At 30.2% G+C, this 20,289-nt stretch overlaps 2 protein-coding genes across 4 annotated transcripts; one reads left to right on the top strand and one right to left on the bottom strand.

The window, feature by feature from the left end:
* The first annotated feature begins 466 nt into the window (after window positions 1–466).
* On the top strand, window positions 467–3,451 carry LOC117922532 (probable inactive nicotinamidase At3g16190). Its single transcript, XM_034840673.1, has 5 exons — window positions 467–641; window positions 715–828; window positions 2,487–2,721; window positions 2,858–2,974; window positions 3,158–3,451. The coding sequence occupies exons 1-5, from the start codon at window positions 594–596 to the stop codon at window positions 3,229–3,231; spliced, it is 588 nt and encodes a 195-aa protein (XP_034696564.1). The 5' UTR covers window positions 467–593; the 3' UTR covers window positions 3,232–3,451.
* Window positions 3,452–6,216: 2,765 nt separating this feature from the next.
* Window positions 6,217–10,191, bottom strand: LOC117922289 (protein NRT1/ PTR FAMILY 1.2). 3 transcript variants are annotated; one of them, XM_034840368.1, is made up of 5 exons: window positions 10,000–10,191; window positions 9,731–9,911; window positions 9,395–9,612; window positions 7,545–8,095; window positions 6,217–7,445 (listed from the first exon to the last, which is right to left on the bottom strand). In XM_034840368.1, the coding sequence occupies exons 2-5, from the start codon at window positions 9,810–9,812 to the stop codon at window positions 6,428–6,430; spliced, it is 1,869 nt and encodes a 622-aa protein (XP_034696259.1). In that variant the 5' UTR covers window positions 9,813–9,911; window positions 10,000–10,191; the 3' UTR covers window positions 6,217–6,427. The 3 variants fall into 3 exon arrangements, with proteins under 3 accessions (XP_034696259.1, XP_034696260.1, XP_034696258.1); XM_034840369.1 differs by having other exon boundaries at window positions 9,731–9,903; XM_034840367.1 differs by having other exon boundaries at window positions 9,731–10,191.
* Window positions 10,192–20,289: the final 10,098 nt, after the last annotated feature.

Genomic DNA, 20,289 nt, shown 5'->3' with positions numbered 1-20,289 from the left:
TTGACCCTTCACACTTTCATCCAAATATATAATATAAAAATATAAATAAACATAAAATATTATTAATAAAATATATAATTATAGTGTGAATTAAATATTAAAAATTTATTTCACATTTGAGTGATTATTATAGTTTATTTATTAATAAAATTATAAATATTGGTATATTAAATCTTATCTCTATAATTATTCAATTTACTAATCTTAAAGAAAAAAGAAATAAATATTTTAATTTTTTTTAATGATTTTCGTATTTTCTTATATTATTATAATTATTTTTAATTTTAATAATGTATAAAAGAAAAAAAATCAATATAAAATAAGAACTTTTTAAAAATAATTCATTTTTATATACTTCAAAGTTAATATAAAATGTATAAAATCCTAATAATAATAATTTTTTCGAAATCAGCGTGTCCAAACACACTTTTCAATATTTATTTATAATGTACCGAGTTCAGACTTCTCGATCACTGAAATAGCTTTATTCCCTTCACCAAGAAAAAGTTTTCCCTCAAAACAAACAAGGCGTGTGAATTCGGTTCCTTTCATTGCCACAGCAAGAAACCCTCGTTTGCCGCGAATTGTTGGCCATGGTAGATACGCGAAAGCACACTGCTCTTCTCGTCGTTGACATGCAGGTCTCTCTCTCTTTCTCTTTTTATTTCTTTCTCTGTCTCTCGTTCTCGTCATTGGGATTGTGGCCTTTTGCAGAAAGATTTCCTGGACGAGGATAGGCCGATTAGCTTAGAGGGAGGCAAAGCAATAATTCCATCTGTTATCAAGGCAGTTGAGGTGGCTAGGGAGCTGGGCATCCTTGTAGTTTGGGTAACTCATTCACCCTTCTCTCCTAGCCTTACTTCACTTTCTGTTTTAAATTTGCTTATGCTTATGCCCGCTTTGTTTTCACGGAAAATATTTTCCGAGAAAAAAATTTCTCTGGAAAATATATATCAGTGCCTGAAAGAAATCCGTCTGTTGAATTTTCTTTTTGATTAAAAGCTGATTTTTGTTTTTGTCAAAACGAGGTCCCAACTTCACTGTCAGGTGTGAAGTATAGATTCTGATAAATGAGAAGGAATTTTTTTTTCCTGGAAAATTGTCTCTACGTTATTTCCAGGAAGTATTTCCACTTAACCAAACGGAGAATATATGGTTATGTTTGATAACTGCTTTAGAAAAACAATTCTAAATAGTATTTGGAAACGGTTGTTCATCTATATTGTATAACCACGGATGTTTGGCAAAGTTGAAATGTATATTATGTTTTTAAATATTTTTTAGAAATAATTTTCATATATTGTGCTTTATTTTTATAATGGCTTTCTAACAAAAATGAATGAGAGCAATTAACAAATGTTTCTTAATATTTTATAATTTTAAGAAAATAAAACTTTTTCTATTTTTTAAATATATTTTAAAAAATAAAAAATAAAAATCTACTTTTAAAAATAGTTTTCAAACGTAACATATTGATAGTAGGTAATGCTATGGTACCGAAATATTCGGTGCCATAATCACAGATTTGGACCAATGGTAATAGGCCACATGTGAAGGTTAGATGAAGTGCACAATTGATCACTATGAAGGTTAGCAATTTTTTAGTATTTTTTATTTTCCATTTTTTGGTATGAATTCCATTTTAAATAATATGAAGTTCATATGAAATGGAAATAAATTTAAAGAAATGCAGATTTGATAGAGTATGAAAATGTGAGAATTCTTAGTATTTTTGTTAACTTTTTAGTATTGTTGGATTCAATTTTTTCGGCCTTCTCACTCATGTTGTGCAAGTAGTTCAGTTTTCAATTTATTTTATTTTATTTTTATAACTTACCACTTAGGATTAGATTTGAAATCTCTCATCCAACAGTTGCAATGTATTGGAGCTACGATACTGCTAGATGCTGTTAGGGTACTGTAGAATTTTTCATTAATTTGATGATATTATTACTGGTTTGCATATCCTTATTTAGGCTTTTGTTATATATATATATATATATAATTTTCTCTTTTTAAAGCAAAACTTATTTAGTAACTATTTTTGAAAACAATTTTAAAATTTTTGAAAACATATTTTATATTTTGAGAGCAATTTTTTAAAACTGTTTTTTAAGGTTTTATAGAACAAATATTTATTTGAAATCTAAAATATTTTTAATTTATATTCTATATTTTTAAATATGTTTTAAAAATAAATTTTATATTTAGTGTTTTATTTTTAATCATTTTTCATATTTATATAAATTTATTTTAAATAATCCTAAAAAATAAATGAAAATAATTGATAATATTTAAAACGATGTATCTAAAGACATTTTTCTCTTTTTTAATTCATAACACTATTTTCTGTTTTTTTCTTTTTTAAAAAAAATATGTTTTCTTATTTTGGAAAATAGTTACTGCGGTTTACCCGAAAAAAAAAATGGCAATAAAGTTTGTATCTGTGGATTGATGATGATGATGATGGAAAATTTTGGGTGTAGGTTGTTCGGGAGCATGATCCACTGGGAAGAGATGTCGAAGTCTTCCGCAGAAACTTCTACGGTCCTGGGAAATTAAGTCCAGCCACTAAGGGAAGTGAGGGGGCCGAACTGGTCGATGGCCTGGTGATCAAGGAGGGGGATTATAAGCTGGTGAAGACGCGTTTCAGTGCCTTCTTTGCTACCCATCTTCATTCATTACTTCAGAGCAACGGCATTAACAGTGTAGTAGTCGTTGGTAAATGAGCATTGCCGGCTAATACGTTTTCTTAATAGCCTTTCTTCAGTCATGAACTTTGGACTTGGTTGTTTGGATCTTGAATTGATAGCTAATTTACAATTTTATTTTGTTCTTAATTTATTTCTATGGCTAGGTGTGCAAACTCCAAACTGCATTAGGCAGACGGCCTTCGATGCTGTGTCATTGGATTATCAGTCTGTTACTGTAATTGTCGATGCCACCGCTGCTGCCACACCTGACATTCATCTTGGTATGTCCTTTATCCCACGTACTGTAATATGTTGCACTGGTATAAATAATAATGTGGCAATTGGCATATGTCCACCTTGTTCCTTGTATGTCTTCTTGCACTTCACCTTACATATTCTTTCCTAGTTGCCTCTAAAGCTTCGAGCTGCAGACTAACATGAAATGCTAAATTTTCATGAACCAGCCAACATACTTGACATGAAAAATGTGGGAGTTGCAACCCCAACATTACAGGAATGGTGCCAGTCCAATGCTTGATCTGAATTTGGCAACTAAATCAGGATATTACTGGTCTATCGTTATTGCGTATGTGTGGGGGTGATGTACAAGCTGTATTGTGTATGTGTGGGGGTGATGTACAAGTTGTTTTGCTCTGCGTATTTGTCTTAATTACTATGATGTTGAAACTGTTAAGATATGGACTCACATATCTCACAATAATTCATGACTAAGCTATTCACCTCTTTAATTTGTTTTCTGTTCGTTCAAGAGTATGGGTCACCTATGTGTAGAGCCCAAACGCCATCACGAGCCTTAGATAATGGGCCTAAGACTCGTGAGGCCTAATGGGTATGATCCCTAAGGCATGAGGGTATAAAAGGTCAAAGGTTTGTTCATTTTGATATATCACATTTTTTAATAGAACAAAACTCTAATCTCTCCCGCTTCCCATTGCCAGAGAGAATCCAGTGACGATGGTTACTCTCCTCGGCCTTAGAAGATCCATACATCTTCAACCAAAATTCATAAATGGATTCGGGTATGTTCCATGTGAATAAATGCATGTTTTAAATGAATTGATAAATATATATATATATATATATATATACTGTATGCGTTTTGGGAGAAATGGAAAATGAAAACTAGTAATAGAAACTCCTTTGCTTCCTTTTGCTTGTTACTTAAAGCTCTTTGGTAATGATTTTAGAAAATATTTTTAATATTTTTAATACTTAAAAATTTTTATCATTTAAGTATTAAAAATGTTAAAAACATTTTCTAGAATTACTCTCAAATACACTATTAAAGTGTGTTTTTTATAGTGTTTTTATTTAAGGTATTTTTAATAAAAGAGTTTTTTTCACAAGGTCTCTAAGAAAATCATTTATAAAGTGTTTATCCATAAAACACTACAATTGATTTTTAATATTATAAATGATTTTTCAAAATTTTAAAAGATTTTCATAAATTGTCATACAACTTACTTTTCTTCAAAAACCCTTTTTTTTTATTTTTTATGATAAAAGCATTTTTTTTTTAACTTAGTGATTCTTATTTTTTTGTCAGATAGAAAAAAATTAAAATATTTAATTTTTTTATTGAAGAAAAAACAAACATAGGTAGTATCTTAATATTTATACCATTTCTAGTACTACAAGGTGCTTCCATATTATGCTTGTTTTAAGTACAACAAGGTCACATAAATACCATCGAAACATATTGCAGCATGCACTGCTGGATCAAACAGCTTTAAAGCACGATGGGGCCAAACTGTCTTTGGAACCTGACTGAATTTGAATAAAATGAATCTGAATCTGATCCGGCTGCCCAGATTGCGGGGTCAGGCTAAAAGCCCTGAGTTCCTCCACTTGATGAATCAATATCTTAGGCACTGTTTGGTAATTATTTTCAAGAATAGTTTTTTATTTTTTTGGAACAAAAAAACAAGAAAACACATTTAATAACTAAAAACTTAAAAACATGAAACAAAGTGTTTTCAAATAGCATATTTTAATTGTTTTTACTTGTTTTGTTAGAATTATTTTAAAAAATAATTATACAAGCATATAAAATGATAAAAAATAAAACATTAAATATAAAAATTATTTTTAAATATATTTAAAAATATTAAAAATAGGTTTAAAACATTTCAAGTTTTCAAACAAACTTTTATTGACAATAGTTTTCAAAAATTATTTTTCATAACTATTTTCAAAAATAGTTACCAAACAGAGTCTTAGGTATTGTTTGAAATTAATCTTGAAAACAATTTTTTGACTAAAAAAATATATTTGACAAACTTTTAATAGAAACTGTTTTTTAGGAATTTCTTTAAAAATGGATTTTTTTTTAAGAATAAATTTTAGGTGTTTTCATTTGATTGTTATAGAATATTACGAAAATATGGAAAATATTTTGAAAATGGAAAATATTTTGAAAACTTTTACATTGCACATAAATATATAGTACCTTTAAGAAAAATAAAATTAATTTTTACATTAATTTGTAAAAAAAATCGAAACTGTTTTAAAAAACTAATCTTAAAATTTGATTTATAGAACTGTTTTTAAAAAATGCTTCCAAAAAGGATTTTGGATTTCCAAAATATGGGTTGTTGGGAGGAAAGCGGCCCACATGGGAAGCGGGTGCTAAAGAGATTAAACTCCTCTATGGCTGGCCCAAATAGAAATTCCTTTCTCGGTAACCTTACCAAAACTATAAATGAAAACCAGAGTCCATAAAAATTCTTTAGCTTTAATGAAGCTCCCTTTTAAGTTTTATTGGGCACAAACAGAAATGCACGTAGCAATGAGAACATTTATGGAAATTTTGGAAAATAATAATAATAATAATTTTTAAAAATATTTATTAAAATATTACACTTTTTAAAATATTTCCCAAATTCAAACACTGTAACTTCTGCCCACAACTAAGCCCAAAATGAGATGATTTAATGATCCACTTCAGTTGTACATAAAAGGCAAAGATGTTTCTGCAAAATGACACATCTATGATCTGAGTAAGTAAATGAGCTGTGTTTGTCTCAGGACTCAGGCCCATGGACAATGAACAAATGAACAATATTCTCATTCCAATCTGCAGGCCCACTATCTCTCAGTAGACAAGTATAATGGACGATCTTCACCCAAAATCTAACACCAGGGCTTTGGCTGCTTTCAGGTGACAATTATTCAGCATATGGTCAAGTCACTGATAAAATTCTAGCCAGCATACAAAAAAAGCCACAGTGGGGTTTGGTCACTGCCTTTGGCCTTTGCTCTATGGATTCATTGAACATATACTGTGTCTTTTCAATTTCTCATAATTGTGGCAGAAAGAGAAAGTAACAGCATCTCACATGCAATGGGGTAGGGGGCACTGCATTTGCCAACATCTTATCTTTTTTTTTTTTCTTTTTTTTATTGAAATAATTGTATATAGTTCACAGGTTACAACAAGCTCTTGTTACAAAATCACATCACATTCCTACATATTTCGCTCTCACACACACAAACAAACAGCTAAGTCCAAAGAAAAAAAAGGCAAATCATTATTGTTAATGGTGTAAAAGAAGGGAATTGCTGGACAATCCCCCTCTGAGAATGATACAAATATAAGAGGTATGATATCAGTTCACAAGCTTTATTATCCTAATTACTATAACCCAACCTCCATGCATGTAGGTTTTTTACATTCACTGCAACAAACAGACCCCAAGAGTAGTGGACATGAATCAAGATGGTGATTGCCTCAATTTGGATAGCTCTTCTTCATCCTTCAAGCCTTCAACCTCATCCTTAAATTTTGATAACTTTTCATCATCCTTCAAGCTTTCCACTTCATCCCTGGCCCCATTGCTTAGTTTCGACAACTCATTTTCTCCCTCCATGCTTTTTCCTTCGTCGCTAACCTTGGTCCCTTGTTCGACACAGGGTCCATAAAAATAACTACAAACAAGATAGTATAGCACGTTGATTGCACTCATTATAGCAAGAAGCCAATAATAATTATCATAATGACCTTTGTTGATGTTGTTGGAGACCCAACTCTCTTTTCCCCCTCTTGAAGTGAGATGATTGACCGCGCTGAGTGTAACACTTGCTAACAAGTTGGCCACAGCCATCCCCAGGCCGAATAGGGCTGCAGCGATGCTCGACATGCTTTTGGGGAACTCAGAATAGTAGAACTCTGTTTGGCCTATTGCGTTAAAAGCTTCGGCTAAGCCATACAAGCAATATTGTGGCACAAGCCACATAGCTGACATGCCCACCAGTGTTTGTGGATTGTTTAGAAGCCCTTGTCGGATTGCTTTTCTTCGTCGAACATTCTCAACAATTGCTGCAACTACCATGCCAAGGCAAGAAAGAAATAGCCCGATTCCCATTCTTTGTTTTACACCAAGCCGCACGCGTTTTCCTCTGACCTTTGATGCTAGGGGAAGGATTACACGATCATAGAGAGCAACCCATAGAAAAAGAACAATGACGAGGAACATTGCATAAGATCCTGCTGGGATCTGGAAAGTTGAAAATACATGTCTGTCCATGGAGTTGGCCTGCAGTACTGGAAAGGAACTATTGGATGTGTTAATGGACATCATAATCCCAGTTGACCACATTGGGATGACTTTGATCAGTGCTTTTAGCTCTTCCACTTGGTCCACCGTGCAAAGGCTCCATGGATTTGAAGCCAATCCATCTGAATTTATGTCTCGTTCAGGGCTTCTAATGATGCAAGCTTTATTTAAAAACCTGAAGGCATAAGATTGATAAAAAAAATCACTTAGCATATTTGCATAAGCTTAGAAAATGATGATGATGATGATATATCATAATGATAATGATATATACCTCAATCTGTCGGTGGGAACAACAAGCTTTGAGTCCTTGCTATAATGGTACCACCCATCAGTGTTCCGAGGTGGGAATGCAAGTTTTCTATTCTTATAAGAAACCACGAGCACTTGCACAAAACCAGTGAGCAAACTTCTGCTGGCCTTTTGCTTGATGTAAAAGGGAGAAGCAAGGAAAAACAAGAGGGCTGCAAAAAACATGAGAATTGCAGGAACACCAAACCCTACTCTCCATCCCAAGTGAACTTGAATATAAACAATACCCGTGAGAGCAATCACCACAGAAAGAGCTGCTGAGGCATAATACCAGCTGAAGAAGCTCTCTAAGACCCTCTCATTTTTAGGGTTATCTCTTTTGTCCAGCTGATCAGCGCCGAAAGCCAATGAACATGGCCTAACGCCACCAGCTCCAATGGACATGAGGGCAAAGGAGGAATATAGTAGAACGAATTGGGCAGCTGTTGGGGCTTTGCAGCTCTGGGTTAACAGGTCACAGTGGGGAGGTTTTGTTTTGGGAATCATGGCTGTTAACCATAGCAGGATCATTCCCTGTAACACAAAAAATTTAATGTCTCTTTTTTCTTTTTCCACCTAATACAAGAATAAAGCTCGGAGGGCATCTTCACCTCCAGTGGGGTTGTGATTAATTATGGCAAAGACTTTTCACATTCAAGGCACGTTAGATATGTTTTTCAATCAATTTAAAAAAGGAGGCCGCCGTTCTTAGGTTAAGTGACTAAAGCAACATAATAAAAGATCATTTAAAAATCAATCAAATGGAAGCAAAGATTCATGGTGATATCATCCTTTAAAGCAATTCTTATCCTAAATCATTATTCTTTGAGAAATGGTGCCTAATGGTTGTTCAGTTCAGACGTCTTGAGCAGTTGTAAAGACTTAGATAAGAGACCTAAAAGGAGCATGTGCAGTCCATAAGAGACCTAAAAGGATGGCAGAACAACTATGCATTTTGCTAGTCTTTTCCAAACTAGCCGGCCCCATTTACATGTGTAGTCATCATTTACATATATATGGCAGTAGAGGTGTAAAAGTCCTAAGGTTGCTGTTGGATCTTCAAGGGAAATGATTTTCGACCAACTGAAAGCGACCTGGATAAAGCACAACTCATATATGTTTTTCTCTCAAGCATCCTATCACATCTATTTATAGGAACCCAATTTATTGTTTCAATGACATTTTGCAATCAGTTGCTTTGACATGGTTAATGACATCTAGGAAAAGGACTCACTAATAACCCAGATGAACATAGACAGGATACAAATTAAAGTAGCCACAACCACTCACAATAAAGGCAGGCGCTTCCCTCATAAATTAATTATTCAATCCCACACCCAAACTGAACCATTGGTAGAATAGAAGATGCAAACTATCTCATTGATGGAGATGGCTCTGGTGAGTATGCTCAGCCTCACAAGGGACCCAGAGCTCATGGCATGCTCAAAGGCACTACAGGCTTTTGAGGGCTGGCCTTGGTCCCCCATCTAGTGTGTTTTACTGAGAGGAGAGCCCACAGTTTGATATACTGAACACGAATTTGAATTTGATAACATCATTCTATGCCTTTTTGAGATATTATCAAAAGCTTTCTCAATCAAGAATTCAGATCCATGATTTAACCAAATCATAATGTTTATCCCAGGGAAATTTTTTAGGAACTTCCTTTTGCTTTCTAACCTGAATGCAATCATGATGTTTATAATTCAATGCTCAGATGAGATAATCATGAGGAAAAACACAGAATTATCAGTAAGATTAAAATGGGGAAGAGAGGAAGCAATGGGTGTTGCATAAAGAGAGGAAAAAAGAGAACAAAATCAGAGGAATTACCAAGAGACTGGTGATGGAACCCAAGCCAATGGTCAGAAACCGACCCAGATAGGAATCAGAGAGGAAAGCCCCAACAACAGGCAAGAAATTGGTAGCAGCAGACCAGAGAAAGATTATATTGGTCCCTTTGGCTACCCCCAAGTGATAGTCTTGGATCAGATACAGTATCATATTTGGCAACAACCCATAACTCGCCACCTTCTCAAAGGCCTCATTAGCTGAAACCCCAAAAGCAAAAACCAGCAAAAAAAAAAATGTAAAGAAAGTCGCAGCAACAGGCAACAAAACATCAACTCAGCACAAACCCATTTATAAAAAGAAGGACAAGTAATGTACCTATGATGAATGGCATGGTTATGAGGCCACCCTTTGCTCTCTGGCTCATCTTTCTCTGCTCAGAATTAGCCTCCACTTCCATGTCCAGACTCTGGCCTTGGCCCCTCCAAAGCAATCCCAATATCTGCTTTGAGTGGTCTCACTCTCAGAGCCCCTTTTCAATACTCAAAACTCTGTGTCTCTGTGGCTGTGTCAGAAAGAGAGAGAGAAAGAGAAAGCAAAAAGAGAGACCACTGTTTTCTGGGTATTTGCCAACTGCTCAAACATACCTGGGTTCACCCATTTCTCAATGCGAGGGGAGTGTGACGACCTGCATAAAGACAAGACTCAAAGAGACTCAAACTCCATGGAATGCATCCATGGTTGCCTTCTTATTTATATATCTTATGGATTGCCACTTGCTTCACCCTCACTCCCCAACATTGTAGTTTTTCCCTCTTTTGCTAATTTTACTGGCTGAATATTTTACATTCAAGAAACGTCAAATGTTTTGTCCACAATTTGAAGCTTCTTAGACCATTTTTATGGCTTCATCTGGCCAGCTGTAACTCCATTTTGTTTGTCCTGAGGAAATAAAGGCCTGTTTGGTAAGTTTTAAAATACAGCTTTACAAACACAGTGTAAAATAGTCTTTGAGAATAATTTTTTTAAAACGGTCTCCTTTGTGTTTTTTTTTTTAAATATTATGTTTAAAAAATTAAATATGAGAAATAAGGGTACGTTTGTTAACCATTCTCAAAAACAAAAAACTGTTTTTAAGAAGAGAAAAAAAAAACAGAAAAACATACTTTGTAATAAGAAAAAGAAAATAGTTTCATATTCTGAAAAACAAAAAAAACACGATGATTTCATATAATATTTTTTTTAGTTATTTTCAATTATTTTACTTATTTTATAAGTATTGTTTAAAAAATAATTATATAAATATGAAAAATGATTAAAAATAAAATTTTATTATAAAAAATATTTTAAAAATATAAAAAACAAGTTAACAATATTTCAAGTTTCCAATAAGATTTTTGTTCTACAAAATACATAAAATATATTTTAGATTTGTTCTCAAAAATCGTTTTCAAAAACACTTTCCAACCAATACTTTGGGCATGTTTGGTTGTTGTTTTTGAAAATTGTTTTGAAAAATAGTTTTTGAGAATAACTTTTAAGAACACTTTTTTGTATTTTCAAAAAAAATAAAATTGTTTGGGAATTAAATTTTGGAAAACAGTTTTTATTATAAAAAAAAAAACATGTTTGGTTGAGTTAATAAAAAAAATGTTGAGACATTAAGAATGTTTTCCTTATATCATTATTTTCTTATATCATTTAGTATTGAAATATTAGGAATGTTTAGATATTAGGAAAGTTGAGATATTAGGTATATTGAGATATTAGGAATATTGAAATATTAGGAAAGTTGATATATTAGGATATTAGTTGTTATTTCCTTATATCATTCTTTCCTTGTATCATTCTTTCCCATTCTTAGAATGACGATTACCCTCTATATATACTCTGTACGAATGAGAAAAATTAATGAAAAAACTATCATTTATCAATTTGAAGAAAAAATATAATAAGTAAAACAAAAAACATGTTTGAAAGTTATTTTTTTTAATTAATAAAGTGTTTTCTTCCATTAACTTGATATTATAAATATATATAGATAATCTTCATATGCACAATTCATTTTATTAAAAAAAAATATTCAATTTTAAAATTTTTACATCAGTTATAATTTTTTAAAACAAATAATGACTTTGTCATCATGTGTAAGTATATTAATTTCAATAATTTAAAGAAAAAGATAAGGTTTGCAGGTGGGGGTATGGTGATTGGGTGGAGCTCAACTTTATGGAAACACAAATAATAGCTAAGAAAACACACAAAAAAAAAAAAAGAGAAGACACAAAATGAAGGAAGAGAAAACACAAAAAGTAGTCTATTTTTTTAACAATAAAAAAACAATTAAAACATCTTTTTATTTTTTTTCAAAAAAAAAGGTTTTTGAGAACACAAAAAACAAAAACACACCCTCTTCTCTAAACAAGTTTTTTGTTTTCAAGAATAAAAAACAGTTCTTGAAAACATGAACCAAATAGACGCTTAAGTTTTCTCACCTTATTCTCTATGAAAATATTGTAGAGTGTAAAAGGTATTAAAAGCATTCTCCAACTTCAAACACCATACAAAAAATAATCCATACCACTTTATATTTATTTTAAAAATAACTTATTTTTTAAAACAATTTTTTTGTTAAAAGTCTATGAAACATGTTTTCTAAATTAAAAAATATTTCTAATAACAATTTCTATATCAGAGGTTTACTGTGCCAAAGTTAAAACCCTATACAAAATCAACTGATAAAAAACAAGACCATATTTGGTAACTATTTTTTAAAATAGTTTTTAAAAACAATTTTTGAAAAATGTTTTATAATGTTTTATAGAACAAAAGTCCATTAGGAAACCTGAAATATTTTTATTTTGTTTTTAATATTTTTAAATATATTTTAAAAATAATTTTTATGTCTAAAGTTTTATTTTTAATCATTATACTTATTTATATAATTATTTTTTAAAACAACTCTAAAAAACAAGTCAAAACAATTGAAAATAATAAAAAGATATATTATGAAAATTCCATGTTTTATGTTCTTAAAAACAGAACATGACATAAAACAATTTTTTAGTTATTAAACATGTTTTTCAATTTTTTTTATTCTAAAAAACATAAAACTGTTTTCGAAAATAGTTATCAAATAAATCCTAATTATCCGTTAAAAAACACAAGCTCCATTCCATCTCCTTTTTCTCTCATCAACGGCTGAGATTTAAAGTTAAATTCCTAATGAATTTGGCCTTAAGATTTCCTTTTTTTTTTTTAATATTATTGTTAAAATTTTCACATTCAGTGGATCTCCTTAAAAGTATGCATTAACAAACAAGCCCTTTCCATATCCTAAAGAAATATTTCTCTTCTTCACATGGGCGTCACTCTACCTATGTTTATTATAAAAATCCACCAATCCAAATAAAATATACTTTCTAGTCTCACCAACGAGGCAAGACGGTCCAATCTTAATATTATTAATATCAATCATAGCTTAAAAATCACACCCATGGAAGACCCCCCAAAGTTATTTTTTGAACCACTAAAAATTAAATATTAAATAGTTTTATTAATTTTTTATTTAAATTTATTAATCAATATTGATAAGGAGTTTATATCTCATTCACTAAATTTAATCATTAAATGAATTAACATGTAACGGTTCCTTGAAAAGCTTACATTAAAAACTTTTGAACGTCAAATCTAGTATAAAATCCTATAACCGTTTGGTGATGAAGAAATTATATCAATTCAAGCCTTCTAATCATGGCTATTAAGGTTGCATAAAGATTGTTTTCTTTCCTAATCACATGAGTCATGTCAACTCTATTATGAAGTAATTATTGCATGCTTTACATTTAAAATATCTTAGTTGTGCTTTCACGGGGCAAAAGAAAGAAGATCAAGAACTTTAATTTTCGTAATTACCCATATCCAATAAATAATTTAAATATAAAAAAAATATTATTGTTATGTCCCACATAAGATAAGAGAGAAAATTCGTGGCACAGTCATTGCAATGGTATTATATTTGTTTCTTAACCTTGGTGTGGGGGTTTATTTGGTTCATCCTCGTTGTATATTTTATAAGAGATGATTATAATGTCTCATATCAGATAGGGGGGCTCTTGAATTCACAGTGGATAATTATGTAGCTTCCAATAAACAATATTTACATAATTAAGAATGGATCGTTACAATTAAAATGCCGATTGACACTTGACAAACTTAAAATTTTGGTCATTATGAGAAGTTTGTTGGATCAAACTAATGCTTGCTTGACATATGTTGAAACCATATTTTGAATATGTTTTTGACATGGAAAAAAAAAATTACATACATGAATGTTAATGTGATAGGAAACACTCATATAATTGGTGAATTTGAAAAGCTCTCGTAGATAGAAGATTTTTTTTCTCTCCAAAGAGTATGAGGATTTTTTTTTCCCCAAAGATTAATATTTTTATTACAAACTCTATTTAAAATATATGATAAAATTTAAGTTGTTAACAAACAATGAAAAATCGAATTGACAAATAATAAGATCAAAATATAAATTAATATGATTAAAGTATAAAACAATGAGAACTACATACAAAATAATAAAACCTAATTATGCACATAACACATCGTGACTAACTCCGCTTTCATTTATGTATCGATTTGATATTGTCACGGAATATTTAAATATAATAATAAATAAATAATGCAGTATGAATTTTTTATTAGCATTTTCTATCACCCTTTCTTTAAAAGAAAAAAAAAAGTTAAAAAATGAAAAAGGAATGGACATGGTAGCTAGAGAGGAAGACATGGAGCATGATGAAACCACTTTTTCTTTTATGGTTAGAAACCATCATCGTCTTTTTCTTTTGGGAAAAAAAAGAGCCTACAATCATTCACTCCATCTTTTTAGCCTTGGCGCTATGGGGCGATGTGATGTTACTCCCCCCACCGCCCTGTGTGGTGGTGGTCCCGTCTCTGCCACTGATGATTATGATAAGGTTGACCACCACTATCAGCCATCCCACCGTGTGCCTGCCATCTCTCTCACCACCGTCCGATGGGTTGACAAGTGGTGTTTGTACCTCCAATTTTTTTTTTTCACATCTCAGGTTTTGTTTACACCTGGTGAGAAACGGATTGATGATTGAAATTTGAAATTGGTTCCCACTTCATCAAATGAGATATGATGGGATTTGGATTATTTGATCATATGGTAAATTCAAAATGCGAAATTTTCCGATGGCCATCGTTCTTTTTTAATACGAAATGTAAGACATATATTGTCGAAATTCAAAGTTTCCACACTTTATAACTAAACGCGGAAGGTCGGTGAATATCATATCATATTTTGATGATAATTGAAAATTTTCACTTCAAAGTCGTTGATTCAATATTGATTTACTCTAGTTTAAATCAAGATTTTGTATTTGCATAGAGGATATTTATGATGTCCCACATCGAATAGGGGAAAAAATTATGACGCTATATATATATAAGCTCTTCTTAATCATATAAACATATTTTAAAATCATAAGGATTCATTTAGGTTTAAAATAAATAATATTTACATGATTAGGTGTGAGTCATTACAAGTGGAATTATAACTAATCTTCGACCTTAATATGAAAGTTTGACATGGAGGATGTTTATAATATTCAATATCAAATATGAACCCCTCTTAACCATATAGACGTATGATTTGGTGTGATACAAATTAGATATTATTATTTTGTAATTGATTTTCATTACTTTAACATCATTCTTAATATTTTAGTTACATTTTTTTTTATACCCTATTCTATGTACTTATACCTTCACCCTCATTTCAATATTCATATTTTATCATACACTTTAAATAACCTAAATTTAATATTTAATATTTACTGATTTGATATCTCAGGATGTTTGTATTTTTGCTATTAACTTTTTCTATTTAGTAAAAAAAAATAAACATCATTCCTCCTAATTTATCTTTTATAATTGAAAAAAGTAATGGGTCTCGGTCAAATTTATCTTCTTTATTTAACTTTTTCTTGAAATAAATACTTTTTCTTTGCTTCTTATCTAATTTTTCTGATTCCATCACCAAATAATCAAATATGATAGGTTAAATGGGTCTGGACAAACAGAATTATTAGCTAATTTGTCATCTAATGGGTTAGATATGAATACCAATTGAGTATGCGAATAGCATTCTTTTTGCTTGTTCGGTGATTGTGATCTGTTTGCCTGAATTGTGATTGTTAATGTGTTATTAGTCAATTTTTAAACTATACATATATTATTGCATTAAATTAATATATAGTTTTCATTGTCATAGAAATGGGTCCAAACAGCCTCCTTGGCAAAGCAATAATACTATATATCATCGACAACAATCATGCATTCTTAATAGTATTCAATCAGTCAAATTTTCAAATGTTAGGAAGATTATAAACGCTTCATAAAATTACTATAAAATAAATCCTAACAATATTCAATCAACCAAATCGATGATTTCATGATAATCCAACAATAATTTATATTATTTAAATTTATGCAAAAATAATAACAAATTATTTTGCAAAAAATTTTAGACCCTAATTATTTTTTCTAACATTTTAATATACTTTAAAATCTTATTTTTAAACCTCCAACGGCTAAAGAAATATAACTAATCCACATGTATACTTAGTTTGTTGTATGGCTTTACATATTGGTTTTATTGTTTATACTGATTTCATTCTTTTATACTTTGTTCATCTTTGACAGTGTTATTATCTTAATTTTTTCTTATTTTTAAATGTTTTATTCTTATTTAAGTTATATTTGATTCTCATAAAAAATTGAAGAAAAAAAAGAAAATAGGGAGAATAAATAAAAAAATTTTAAGTAATTTTTTTTTTATATATTACTTCAATTCCTTGAACATATTTTAAATTTAAACATACATAATAAAATTATATATATATATATATATATTCATATATTTTTTATCGAACATGATAAGATCATTTTTTTTCTCATAGGTTAAAATATGAAATAAAAATATATCACTTTCTTTTCTAGCTGAAAGGCCTGTTTGGTAACTATTTTTAATAATAGTTTTTCTTTTCTTTTCAAAAAACATGTTTTACAATTAAAAGTTGTTTCATATATATATATATATATATATATATATATATATATATTTTGTTTTTAAAAGCAAATAACATCTTTTAATTATTTTTACTTGTTTTTTAAAAATTATTTAAAAAAATAATTATATGAATATATGGAATGATAAAAAAAAATATAAAATATTAAGTATAAAAATTATCTTTAAAACATATGTCAACTTGTCAAACTATTAAAAATTTAGTTAAAAACATTTCAAGTTGACTAGGCAAGTCTACATTGTGGTGTCTCCTACAAGCATCCCGATTAAACTTTTCCATAGGCATTGAAAAGCAAGTCTTTGGTAGCTTACATGACCTAATTTCCTATGTATTTCATTCTCTTATCTTCAAACATTTGTTTCAAATATGAATAAAAATTATTTTTTTTAGATTTTCTTATTGACATAAAAATTAAATAATTCTTTGTCAAGTCACAATGAGTGAATATTACGGTATATAACTTTCAAATTGACTAGACAAGTCTACATTAACTTGTCTTCTACGACTATCGGTATTAAACTTTTTCATAAAGTATTGAAAAACAAGTCTTTGGTACATGAAAATGACCCTAATTTCCTTTTCTTATCTTCAAAAAATGGTTTCAAATATGAAAAGAAATTAATATAAAATAATAATTATACTTCAATTTTAGATCAAAATTGTTTTTTTTTTTTAGATTTTTGTATTGATAGAAAAATTAAATAATTAAATTTTTATTTGCCAAGTCACAATGAGTGAATAATACGACATATAACATTTCAAATTGACTAGACAAGTCTATGTTATCTTGTCTCCTACTATCAGTATTAAACTTTTCCATAAGGCATTAAAAAACAAGTCTTTAGGTATGTTAGCACAACCCTAATTTCTTTTATATTTCCTTCTCTTACCTTCAAAAATTTGTTTCAAATATAAATAGAAATTAATATAAAAATAATAATTATACTTCAATTTTAGATAAAAATTAATTTTTTTAAAAGATTTTTGTATTGACATAAAAATTACATAATAATTTTTTTTTTGGTCAAGTTACAATGAGTGAATATTACGGTATATAACCATTCAAATTGACTGGCAAGTCTATGTTATCTTGTCTTATACTAGACATGGAAAAGTAAGTCTTTGGTACATGAGTATGACCCTCGTTTTCTTTATATTTCATTCTCTTACCTTCAAAAATTTGTTTCAAATATGAATAGAAATTTATATAAAATAATAATTATACTTCAATTTTAGATAAAAATCAAATTTTAAAATTTTTTTGTATTGACATAAAAATTAAATTATTTTTAAATGTTTTATTCTTATTTAAGCTATATAAAAATTTGAAAAAAGAAAAGAAAAGAAAGAAGCAAAATAGGGAGAATAAATAAATAAATTTAAAGTTAAAAAAAATTGTTATATATTACTTCAATTCATTGAACATATTTTAAATTTAAACATGCATAATAAAATTTTAATTATGTATTTTTTTCATATTTTTTTTATAAGATCAGTTTTGTTCTCATAGGATTATAATATGAAATAAAAATATATTAATTGCTTTTCCGACTATGGTTCAAAGTTCAAGCCTTATTTGGAAACTATCTTTAATAATAGTTTTTTGTTCTTGAAAAAACATATTTAATAATTAAAAAAATTATTTTTTATTTTTCCTTGAAAAGGATATTTTTTTAAAATTATTTTTACTTACATTTTAAAATTTATTTTAAAAAATAATTTATTAAAAATAAAGCATTACGTATAAAAATTATTTTTAAAATATATATCAAACCATTCAAAATTAAATTAAAAACATTCAAGTTTTCAAATATATATATATTTTTTATAAAATATTAAAAATTAATTTTAAAAAATGATTCTAAAAAAACTGTTTTTTTTTTTTTAAATTCGAAACAACTACCAAACATGCCCCAAACTTCAATTTTAGACTCGTAGGTGGGATGTAAAGTCAAATGGGGTTTTAAAATAATTGGAGACGGTTGTCAGAGATTTGGTAAATCAATGTATTGAAAATGAAAGCAAAATGTTTGACTGAAAATAGTGATGTAACGTGAACCCTCCATTCTAAGTTGGAGGGAAAACCAAAAATGAAATCAATGTCTCCAGGCTTTTCCCATCACATCCTATTCAACCCCAGAGGCCACATTGACTCGTGGGTAGCCGTACGGACTTGGGCTTTCGTGTGGAACTCCACCGTTTTATTAGGGGAATGTGGGCCCAAACTGGAACCCAACAAGCCCTATGACGACAACCAACAGTCTACGCTGTTGTAGCCCTGTGGGCCAAGTGGGCCAGGTGTCGCACTCAATTACATGGACGGGCATGGGCTGTGGGGCCTCGTTTAGGTTTGATGAATGCAGCTTTTGTGCCGAAAAGTTGACTGGAAAGCGAGAAGAATGGGGATTCTAAAATCTTAAAAAAATATATAGATGGGCCTAGGCCCTATAAAAGCAGTATGTTTCTTATCTACCTCTCAGCTTGTGGCTGTCAATTATTCAGAGACAGCAAAAAGAATACAAAGAAAAGTTGACAGGTGGTTGGGCCCTGCTTTTCTCCAACTTCCATTATTTTTTATCTTTGTGGCTCACTCTTAATGGGCCAGCCATGGTTTGTGGAAATGATTTTAGAAATGCCCTCTTGATTTGGGCTTTTCTTTATTCATACCCACTTTAAAACTTCCTTTTGGCCCAAAGCACTTTTTATCCGTCGGGTACATAAATGTCAAAAAAGCAAAAAATATTTTAAAGTGGAAGGAATTCAACCTTCTAGAATTTATTATATGAAACAACTGCTTCTTCTTTGCTAGTATTTTCCTTTAAGAAATACAATTAAATTTTAAATATTTTTATTTTTTTTAAAAAAAACTCACTGAAAGTTTTATTTTTTGATATTTGACGGATCGATAATATTACGAAAATTTATTTTATATTTAATTAAACTTTTATGACATTAAAATTACGGGTTTAAGGTAACCGTACAAGGGTAAGCTTCGATAGTAAATAAAGCAAAAGGTGAAGGGTTATACCAAATGAAAACCTAAATTGAGCACATCAATCCATTTGGGAATGAAAGCGAATCCATTGATAACTCCTACCTTTATCACTTTCTAGAATTGGATAATTATCATGTTGGCCCAAAAACACTTAGAATAAAGTTGATGTGAACATTATCTTAATAAATGTGGATTAAAGTCCATTTACGAGTTTAACTATGAATTGGGCCCAGTAGGGCCCACAGTACAAAAGAGGGTGGTGGGCCCACTACTGGTGGGAGAATCTTCTGGAGCTGTATAAAACCAAATCATACTGTGGGCCCCTTGCACTCTGGTCAGTTGGGCTTTTGAAAAACTGATTGGTCAAAGGCAGTTCATGTGGTTTCCAGTTGGTGAGAGGAAAAGAAAATGGAACCCACCAGAGAGCAGTTTAACACCTTTTTGACCCAGCTCCCATATGTGCTCCCATTCCTCCCGAGGCCCTTACATATAGGAGACAGATTCCAATATCAGAGGGTTTCAGCCCGCCCAATGAGTTTCATCAGACGGATCAGATTCTGTTTACTCAAATTCAGCCCAGTTACAAAACTGGGCCCATTGGGCTTTAAAGTTACTTGATCCCGCAGTTCGTCCTGTAATTAGCTCAGGGCTGGTTACGTAAAGACTTTGGAAAAAGCACTTTTAGCCTAAGCAGCACTTCTATAAATGATTTTACGAAGACTAAGATATAAATTTAAAAAGTGCTTTCGACATTTAATATAAGAAAAGGGTGATTTTCTCCTTTGGAAAAAGGGCCTATCAAGTTCTTGTCA

The sequence above is a fragment of the Vitis riparia genome, chromosome 9 (assembly GCF_004353265.1).
Source record: "Vitis riparia cultivar Riparia Gloire de Montpellier isolate 1030 chromosome 9, EGFV_Vit.rip_1.0, whole genome shotgun sequence".
In the NCBI taxonomy this organism is placed as follows: Eukaryota; Viridiplantae; Streptophyta; class Magnoliopsida; order Vitales; family Vitaceae; genus Vitis; species Vitis riparia.
The sequence above is the reverse complement of the archived record's forward strand: the minus strand, read 5'-3'. Positions and strand labels throughout refer to the sequence as shown.